Source organism: Galeopterus variegatus, unplaced genomic scaffold (assembly GCF_000696425.1).
Source record: "Galeopterus variegatus unplaced genomic scaffold, G_variegatus-3.0.2 Scaffold162, whole genome shotgun sequence".
In the NCBI taxonomy this organism is placed as follows: Eukaryota; Metazoa; Chordata; class Mammalia; order Dermoptera; family Cynocephalidae; genus Galeopterus; species Galeopterus variegatus.
Window position 1 is genome coordinate 720,882 of NW_007726273.1, and position 9,693 is coordinate 730,574.

Here is a 9,693-nt window from a genome sequence, read left to right on the forward strand (position 1 = left end):
CTCTGCGATGAGGACCCAGAGCTGGCTTCTTTCTTAAAACGGGGATGGGGTGTTCCTCATGTCCCTGTCCTTAAAGGACTTCCCTCCTCCAGCCTTTGTCACCACACTCTTCCCAGTGGAGGACTCTGCCTCATCAGCCAGATTCTGACACCAGGGAGAGGCAGATTCAGAGAGGCCATGGGTGGGAATGTTGCCTGTGGAAAGGGAGCCTTTTGCTACAATTTGTAACTTATTTTCTAAAGTCTATTTTGTAACAATTTATTTAAGTTTTAAAAAAAGGAAAATCGCTGCCCCCATAAAAAGAAATTTTCAAAACAGGTGGCTGGTGTGGTTATATCTGAGAGGATGAAGGATAGGGAAAGCTGGGGATGCCTGCATTGGAGAGCAGAGCTGGGTGTGGGGACAGTCACAGGCGAGTGACACCCCTGTCCTGCAGGGGGGTATGGGGCATCTGCTGGTCCTGTGCTGGCTAGGTCCCGCTAGGCTGTTGAGCCTGTCCCAGTGCCTGCAACCACACATGGGTGGGGGCAGGGGCAGTGGGAATTGACTGTGTTCCATGTCCTGCGAACAGCCTGGGTCACCTGTTAACAGCTGGCTGGTTGGCCTGTCAGGGAGAAGAATGAGGGTGGGGTTGGCCTCATCCTCACAACTTTGATCCCTCCCTGAAGGAACAGGATCTCTCTTGGTCCCTGTGACAAGTGAGAACGCTGAGGCTCAAAAGGCTGAGAGGCCTGTTCCAAGTCACACAATGGAGGAGAGCCAGAATGTGAATCCAGACAGGTCTGCCCCACCCAACCCAGGATGGCTAGAGGGGGTCAGAACAGCACTTTCCCTAGATTAAGAGAGAAGGAATCGAGGGGGAATCCAGCAGGGAGGCCCCAGCGCCACATACTCATGTTGGCCAGGCAGCTTTCGGGCTCAGGATCGGGCTCAGGCTCAGGCTCCTCGGCAAAGTAGACCTGCCAGTCCAAACTGCTGACCCAGTCCTCATAGGTGGGGAGCGCTGTGAAGACTGCAGGTCTTGCTGGGCCTTGGCAGGCATCTCCAAAGCTGTGTATCCCAGCCAGGAACCACATGCCCCTCACCTCATGCACCAGTGGTGCCCCAGAAAGGCTCTGTCAGGGGTCAGGTGACACTGGGTGACCCTGTCTTCCCCTAAGGCAGCTTCGGGGGACAGCAGAAGGGGCTAGTGCTGAAGCTCTGGCTGTTTGGGGGCTAGCTGGCAGATAGTTCTAGTTTCAAGTGAGAGATAGGGCTGGAGGCCAAGCAGGCAAAAGGTCTGTTCATTAGCTGCAGGGTGAGGGATGCCAGAGATCTTGGGTAGGGTTTGGGGGACTGGGGCTCACCTCACAGTGGGGCAGCTCACCCACAGCACTGGTACACACCATCCCTGGCAGAATGGGGATGCTGTCACTCCCGGGGGTTGCATGCAGCTGGTTGCAGGCCTTAGGCCCCAGGAGGGTCACAGGCACTGTCTGGGGGGAGCTGATGCCTAGAGGGCAAGGGAAAAGACCTGGCTGCCCCAGAAGCCTTTAGGCTGGATGGACAGCTGCTGATAACCCCTTGTCCACATACCTGCTCCTTGGTGGGCCAGCCCCAGGACCCAGCCGTGTTCCCCATCAGGCAGGTGGTGATCAGCGTAGGGCAGGCAGAGGGGCCGCAGGCTGGGGCCCAGTGTCACAGGCTGGGCCAGCAATAGGAGGGCCACATCGTAGCCCCCCTCTGGGTGGGTGTAGGCTCCATGCAGGATGAGCTGCTTCAGGCCCCACTCCTCTGGTCCAGACCCCAGCCCTACGCTCCATTCCTCTGGGCTCTGGCGCCTGTGCAGGGCAGCATTGACACCACTGGGTGACAGGGCTGCCGGCAGGAGCAGGGACACAAGGGAGAGGGGAACAGGGCTTACCCGATGAAGCAGTGGGCAGCAGCCAGAACCGCCTCCTCTGACACCAGGGCTCCGCCACAGGCTAGCCGCCCCTGGTGCTTCAGCCTGGCCTCCCAGGGCCACAGGGAAGGGGCTCCTGCCTGGGGACCTCCCTTCAAGGATCCACAGGCTGAAACATGGATCACATCACCCGACTTCTTATTAAGTGCTCGCTGCATGCCAGGCCCTGTGCTAAGCACTGCCCACATACTGTTAGATACTCCTTTTAAGTTGAATTTTGTTACCTTCATTACTGAAGGTAACCAAAGTTCCAGAGAGGCTAAGTGACTCTAGTTCTATAACCATAGGAAAGTAGCCAACTTGGGATTCAAAAGCCAGGGCTGGTGCTGTTAGCTTTCATAGTCTGACAGGACTCCCATCCCAGTCTACAGAAACAGCCTGGCTCAGCAATCCCCCGCCCCACCCGTCTGTACCCCTCCAGGCCGGGACCGGTTCCAGAATTCTTAGCTCACTAAGGCTTCTCTTACCATCAAGACATAATTTCTGTCCCAGAAATTATTTTGCATGTGATTTACATGTCAATCACTTAATGCCAGAATTCTCATAGGGAACCCTACCCTGTCCAGCCTCACTGGGTCCCAGCCTGGAAGCTTACGGCTTTCCCCCAAAACCTTCAACCAGGTCTCAGAGATCCCTCTCCTTAACTAAACTCCAAACTCGTAAAGTTCCAGAGCATCTATGCCTCTCAGCCCTATGGGGCTTTCAGGGTCTGAAAGGGGCCTTAAAAGCCCCCAGTTAGTCCTTGGCCATGTGTGCATGCCTCTGTCAGTTCTGTGTTCTGAGTTGAAGTTTGTTTCGCTGTTTTCAGGGTCTGAAAGGGGCCTTAAAAGCCCCCAGTTAGTCCTTGGCCATGTGTGCATGCCTATGTCAGTTCTGTGTTCTGAGTTGAAGTTTGTTTCGCTGTGGCTTCCACCCCTGCCCAGAAGTCCTTGTGCGGGCCTGGGTGTCCCCACGTGTCCCACTCCCAACACCCCTGCTCATACCTATACAGCTGTCCTCATCACTGGTCCCCAGGGTCTCTGGGTTCTGAGCCAGAAAGGCTGCCCCGTGAGCTCGAGGCTGCAGCCAGGAGCTGTGAGCAGCCATGTTGGTCAGCAGCACAGGAGTGTCCTCCTGGGCACAACTTGTTGCGAAGCTGATGATCCCAGCCTGAACCCAGTGTCCGTCAGGCTCTCGGCACAGCACAGGGCCCCCGGAATCTCCCTGGAGCCAGGCAACAGAGCCAGGGACAGACATTCTCTGACTGTGGCTCTTCCACCCATCCCTGTGGGTCAACCCCCTGGCTCAAGGCCAGGCCCATTCCCCTTCTGCTTCCTTCCCCTCTCCTCCCTCTCAGACCTGACAGGGCCCCTGCACCCCGGGCTGGGCACCCCCACACAGCATCCCAGGCCGGGCCGGGCTGGACAGCAGCCGCTGGTGTAGCCGGTTGTAGAGACAGTTACATGTGGGGCGGCTGATTAGACGCAGGCGCAGATTCCTGAGGGTCCCAGGAGCTGGCAAAAGAGATGGGGTTGGGGTTGGAGTCTGGGCTCTGGGAAGCAAGGGAGACTGGAAGCCGGGACAGTTGGGAGCTGAAACTGTCTTTGCAGAATGCCTCTCTGGGCTTCAGTCTGGGATAGCACTTACCATCACTTGTGTCCTGATCCCAGCCAGTGGCCCAGCAGGAGCTTCCAAAGGGGAAGTGATGTGTAGATTGGGGCAGACAGAGGGGTGTGTGGGCCGCTGGGTGGGCAAGCTGCAGCAGAGCCAAGTCAGAGCCCTGGCTGTAGTGATTATAGGCCCTGGGCAACTGCAGGGCAGCCACCCCTCTCTCCTCAGCCCCTGTGCTCAGCCCTTCACGCTGCAGAGAACCCAGGACAACTGACCAGGAGTTCAGTTCTGTTGCTGCCTCCCTGGAAGAGGAGGGACAAGGCCAGATGTTGAGTCAAGGAAAGACCATGACACTACAGGAGACAGCAAAAGGTAGGTGGAAGATGTGCAGATTCCAGTCTGTGGCTTTGAGCAAGCTTCTTCCCTTCTCAAAACCTCAGTTTTCTCACTTGTAAAGCTTCTGCGTGAAAGGTCGTTAAGGGTTTTTTTGTTTTTGTTTTTTTGCAGCTGGCTCATATGGGGATCTGAACTCCTGACCTTGGGTTTGTAAGGCTGCGTTCTAACCAGCTGAGCTAACTGGCCAGTCCTGTTAAGTTTAAATTGATATGTACCTGGCACATGGCAGATTCTCAATAAATGGTACTTTATTATTATTTTAAGGGCAGGGACCAGTTTTGTGGGGCTTGGGGACAAATCATCCACCCCCAAAGCCAGAGACCCTGTCTGACCCCAACCATGACTCACTTTTCAAAGCAGTGGGCAGCAGTGAGAACCCAGGTGTCTGCCACCAGGGAGCCACTGCAGATGTGGACTCCCTGCCTCCTCACGCTGGCCTGCCAGGGCCACTCTCCAGGTGTCGTGTTGCCCTCCTGAGGTTCAGGGGGACCAGGGCCACGCTGCCCACAGGCTATGGAGAGGGGCGGGTCATGCTGACAGCAGACCCCTGGCCTGCCCTCACCCCAGGTCTGCCTCAGACCGAAGTAAGGCCCAGGCCCCATGTCCCCAGAGCTTACCATGCTGAGCTGTCTGAAGACCTGGGGAGAGAGAGACACAGGTAAGACTTGAGAAGCCTTACCTACCCTGTCCAGGCTTTGTGGAGGGGCTGGGTTGGGGAGGACAGGTGCTGGGCCCTTGCCTATGACTCTATGGCTACCTCACCAGCCCCTCCCAGAATGAAAATATTTATATGAGGTCAAGAAACAGCTTTTATTGGAAGCTATTCAGAGTGTACACTCAGTAATTAGTTCCCCCTCAGCTGTGCTCAGCACTCCTGGGCCCAAGGAGCAGGGCCTGGGGTGCAGCTTGAGACCAGGCCAACCCTCCTCCGGGCTTCAAAGCCCCCAACTCCTACCCCTGCCGCTGAGTCAGGAAGGTGGCCTGTGTATGTGGAGAGCATTAGCTTAATTGTCCCCTCAGCCAAGGAGGCCTAAGAGGAAGAACTACATCATGTCCAAGTGGGGAGGGCCCCTGGAGATTAAGGCTCCCCTTACCCCTGTTCTGACAACTCAGACTCCCCCATCTCACCAGAAACTGCAGTGATCCTACCAAAGGGTCTCTGTCCTGCCTCTTCCCCATCACAGGCACCCACAAATACACCCATTAAACATCTGAGCCAGGACAGCTGAGAAATGGGACGGATGTAAAGAGGGAGACTGAAGGCCAGAGGGGCCCAGAACTTGCCTGAGGGTGTTCTGGAAGTAGAATGCCAGCCAGGGGCACAGGATGCACACACAAGCAGGCTCCCTCACACACTCCAAGTTGCAGGGGCCGCTGGGTTGGAAGGTGGCCCTGCAACCCTACCATACCATGACCCCCTCCCTCACACACAAGTGGCTTACCCTCTATGAAGACCAGTGCTCCCAGGATGAGCAGCCCTGGTCCCCAGCTCTGCTTCATGCTGCTCTGGGCCACTCTGCCACCTGTGCTGTGGTGCTCAGAGAGGCCACCTCGGTCTCCCCAGCTCCACCTCTGCTCCGCCCCTAGTTGGCTAGGAGTCATGAATCATTGCTTTTCCTGGGCTGGAAGGGAGCCAGCAGCTCCTAGCTCTGAGGCTGTGGCTGTGTGACCCTGGGCTGGTCACCACCCCTCTCTGAGCCTTAGCCTTAAACCCAGACTGCCAGAGTTCAAATCTCAGTTCCCCTACTTACTACTTTAGTGACTTTGGACAGTTACCTATCTGTGCCTTGTCTGAAAAACTCAAGTTGCTGAATGTAAAAATGCTTAGACTAGAGCCTGGGACACAGTAAACTTGCTCTCAGCGGGGAATTGTCATCCTGGAACTGTGAAGGGCATGGTGGGCAGGCCCTCCCAGTTCCCACTTTTCATTTCAGCCTTCCCACCTGTCTCCCAGGCCAGGGCCAAGTGGGTTTCACATAACTTCTCCCCATGTCTGCTTCAGAAGCAACACGTACAGGGCAGGGGGCCGAGGGGCCAGGGCTCTCTGCTACTGGCTGGCCATAAGCCTTTGGCAAATCCTAACACCTCTCTGGGCCTGCTGCCTTCCCAGGAAACAGGGTTACAGCAGTGCCCACCTTTCTTGTGGGTGTTGGAAGATTCACAGTCAGGAGGAAAGAATGCTCAGGGTACATCCCTTTTCCTCTTCCTGACTCTGAACTCAAGCCAGCCCAGGCAGCTGTAGGTAGGGTTTAGAGCATAGATGCTGGAACAAGATGGCTCAGGTGGATTCAAATCCCGAGAGCTCCCTAACCCCCTCCCTAGCACTAGCTGTGTGATCTTAGGCAAATTACTTAGCCTCTCTGTACCTCAGTTTCTTCATCAAGATAGAGGGGCCGGCCGGGTGGCGCACTGCTACAGTGCGCCGCGTGGGAGCGCGGCGGCGCTCCCGCCGAGGGTTCGGATCCCAAATACAGACCGGTTCCCGCTCACTGGCTGAGCGAGGTGCGGGTGCAACACTGAGGGTTGCGATCCCGTTGCCGGTCCCAGTCCGGTACGGGTGTGACACTGAGGGTTGCGATCCATTGCCGGACACGAAAAAAGACAAAAAGGAAAAAAAAAATAATAATAATCGGGCCAGCCTGTGGCTCACTCGGGAGAGTGTGGTGCTGATAACACCAAGGCCACGGGTTCGGATCCCATATAGGGATGGCCGGTTCGCTCACTGGCTGAGCGTGGTGCTGACAACACCAAGTCAAGGGTTAAGATCCCCTTACCGGTCATCTTTTTAAAAAAAAAAAAAAGATAGGGATAATAACACTACCTACTTCCTACAATTGCTATAAGGATTAGATGAGTTAACACGTTAATACAAGTTCATAAACTGTGCTTGGCATATAGGTAAGTGCTCAGTACATATTAGGAAAAACAAAACAAAATACTCATAACCTGGCCCTGGACCTCCAGGGCTGCTGAGACTGGGCTTGGGATGGTTGATAAGGCAGCTGGAGGGGTTCAGACTACAGGAAGACCTTCCCAGCAAGCATTCACAGAACCAGAAGGGCAGCTTGCCTCGCAGGTGCATGCTTGGCCCTCCCAGGAGAAGAGATCTGGCTCCCGTGGGCAGGAGGGACAAGCTGCCAGCCTGTTTCCTGGAGGTGGGGGCCGATGGCGCCCCAGGCAGTGCTGACTCCACACACTGAGATGGGACAGCCATAACCACCCTTCCCAGCGGGCCCTCCACTCTCTTTCTGACTCATCCTTCTCAGCTCCAGAGAAGGCAACACTGAGGGCGGCCCAAGACCAGGGTCCCCAGCAGACAGATGGTTCATACTGGGCCAACTTATTTGAGAAACTTTATTGCTCAGTACGTTTCTTCCCCAGGCAATGGCAGGAGCTTTGGAAACCAGCCCTTGGGGACAGAGCCAGAGACAGTGCATGAAGGAAGGGGCTTGGCACACTTGGTCCATTGTCCTGTGTATGGGTATGCAGGGGAAGGGAAAGCAGGGCCTTCTAGGAACTCAGCCACGGCCCCCTTGGGCAAGGCTCACGTGCCAAAACAAAGCACACAAGGTCAGCCTGGCTTAGGGTGAAGACTCAGTGCCCCTTGGCCTTGCCCTGGGGTTCCTGGAACTGTTGGAAGCTAAGCCACATCAGGCCCACATTGATGGCATAGGTGGTGATGCAAACAATACAGAAATCATAGAGCACGAAGAACAGGATCCAGGCCAGGTAGACAGAACCAGCGAGAGACACCAAGGAACTCAGTACCAGCAGGACAGAGGCCCAGTGTCCCCGGAGACAACCTGCAAGGCAGAAAAGGATCAGGGCTGGGCTCCAGGGACCGGCTACCTCTAGAACACTGCCATGACTTCAGGGTGCCACCCAGACAATAGGGACTTCTGGGGAAGTGTCTCTAAAACAAGAGGATCTGACAGGCCCCCTCCAAGACTTTGGTTCCCTTATCTATTCAATGATCCCTGAGACCCAAATATTAGGAATTAGGAAGTCTTTAAGGGCCCTTTAGCCTGACAGTACCTAAACCAACCTAAACCTAAAGACTCCTGTTAGCTCTCTCCCTGCCTCCTCACCCCCAGGATGCTCAGTAATTGAGCAGCTGGTGGGCAGCTGTCTGGGTCACCAAGACTGAATGGGGTGGGGCTGGGCTGGTCCAGGGGAAAGAGGCCCATGGCGAAGGGGTGGGGCCACTCACCTAACAACAGCTGTAGTGTGTAGAAGATGCAACCAAATATGCTGTTGGATTGATTGAGGATGCTGTCCTGTCCCAGCACTTGTTCCACCAGCCCGAAGCCCCGGCCCCACCTGGTGGTGGTGAGGGGCAGTCAGGTTAGGAGTGTCAACCTAGTGCCTTGGGCCCTGTCCAGAAAGGGTGATTTCCTCTTTCCCATCCAAGGGTCGATGACCTGATGACCTCTTGGCCTCCCACACCTTTGGCCATGTCAGGAGTCCATGCTCCTATCCTCCCCTATCCCCAGGACAGGCTTGGCCATAGCTCCTCTGCTAGGCCCCTCTTTTCATCCTAGTAGACCTTCAATAATTTTCTTTTTTTTTTTGGTAGTTGGCGTGTACAGGGACCCAAACACTTGATTCTGGTGTTATAAGACGGCACTCTAACCAATTGAGCTAACGGACCAGCCCTCCTTCAATAATTCTTAAGATGGCAAGGCTGGTATAATGACTGATCCAGCTTTACAGAGTTACCAGAGACTGGGAACCCCAGGGAGATTCTCTTTGCCCTGGACCTCCAAACCTCCAGCTCCCTGGCCACCCACTCCCCTCCTGCATGTTTCACCATCCCACTAACCACTAAACCCCTGCCCTCAAGCACAGCCAGATCCGGCCACCTTGTCCCTGAGACGGCCATTCCCAGCCCCCTGGCGCCATCCTCAAGACCATCATCAGTCCTTACCGCTACCCTACCTCCCTGTCTGTCCCGGTCACCTTTATTCCGTGGCATCCAGATCCACGTGCGATTCCCCAGAATAACGCTAGTCCGTAGCACTATCTGTCCTCCTGACGCGCACTCCTATCTCGAATCCCCGTGCACACCCAAGTCGCGTGCAACGCCCCCTCGAACAGTTCGGCCCCCAAGTGTCCACTCCCCGGGCGCCTCGAACCTAGACTCCAAAAATCATCCAGCAACCTGGCCGCCAGGCACTCCTGGTCCCCGGAACCCCAGGTCTTCCAGTCCCGCGCGCACCTGGAGGAAAAGACGCGCGAACAGCTGATGGCGGTGCCCACGTCGCAAAGCGCGCGGTAATCCCGGTCCCGGGCGCGCGCCGCCTTCACGTGCAGCGCGTAGAGAGACAGCGCCAAGCCCGCGAGGCAGAGCGCGAGCCGCACCCATCCTGGGCTCCTCCAGGTGGTGCCCATATCTTTAGGTCTCGCCCGAGGCACCAGCCTGAAGGGTAGCAGCCACGGGGCAGGGGCGGGGCAGGGTATGGCCACGCCCTTCCCCGCCCCGACGACGCGGCGATTGGCCTGCCTGGCCTCCTACTCACTGATCTGATTGGCTTTTCCTAGGACCCACTAGGCCTGACGGTCAGGTAGGAAAACAGCGAGGAATGCTGGGTAGTAAAGCGGTTAAGGGACGCCGGTGGTGATCACAGGCAATGCGGCTGCCAGGCATGATGGGAGTTGTAGTCGGAGTGGCCGCAAGGCATCAAGGGAAATGGAATCTTAAGAGGGTTTTTTTTTTTTTTTTTTTTTTTTTTTTCCCCCCTTTTTTTTTTTTTTTTTTTCCCCCC

The 9,693-nt window shown here is 55.9% G+C and overlaps 2 protein-coding genes across 3 annotated transcripts; both read right to left on the reverse strand.

The window, feature by feature from the left end:
* Positions 1-171: 171 nt before the first annotated feature.
* Positions 172-5,613, reverse strand: PRSS53 (protease, serine, 53). Its single transcript, XM_008594249.1, is given in 11 exon segments — positions 172-604; positions 893-1,115; positions 1,347-1,492; positions 1,576-1,820; positions 1,904-2,051; positions 2,926-3,145; positions 3,281-3,527; positions 3,529-3,834; positions 4,277-4,439; positions 4,546-4,566; positions 5,371-5,613. Coding segments are annotated over 11 exon segments (1,899 nt in total). The 5' UTR covers positions 5,531-5,613; the 3' UTR covers positions 172-584.
* A 1,651-nt stretch (positions 5,614-7,264) lies between these two features.
* Positions 7,265-9,507, reverse strand: VKORC1 (vitamin K epoxide reductase complex, subunit 1). 2 transcript variants are annotated; one of them, XM_008594266.1, is made up of 3 exons: positions 9,147-9,507; positions 8,139-8,248; positions 7,265-7,731 (listed from the first exon to the last, which is right to left on the reverse strand). In XM_008594266.1, the coding sequence occupies exons 1-3, from the start codon at positions 9,317-9,319 to the stop codon at positions 7,523-7,525; spliced, it is 492 nt and encodes a 163-aa protein (XP_008592488.1). In that variant the 5' UTR covers positions 9,320-9,507; the 3' UTR covers positions 7,265-7,522. The 2 variants fall into 2 exon arrangements, with proteins under 2 accessions (XP_008592488.1, XP_008592494.1); XM_008594272.1 differs by lacking the exon at positions 8,139-8,248 and having other exon boundaries at positions 7,544-7,731; positions 9,147-9,376.
* Between the last annotated feature and the right edge of the window lie 186 nt (positions 9,508-9,693).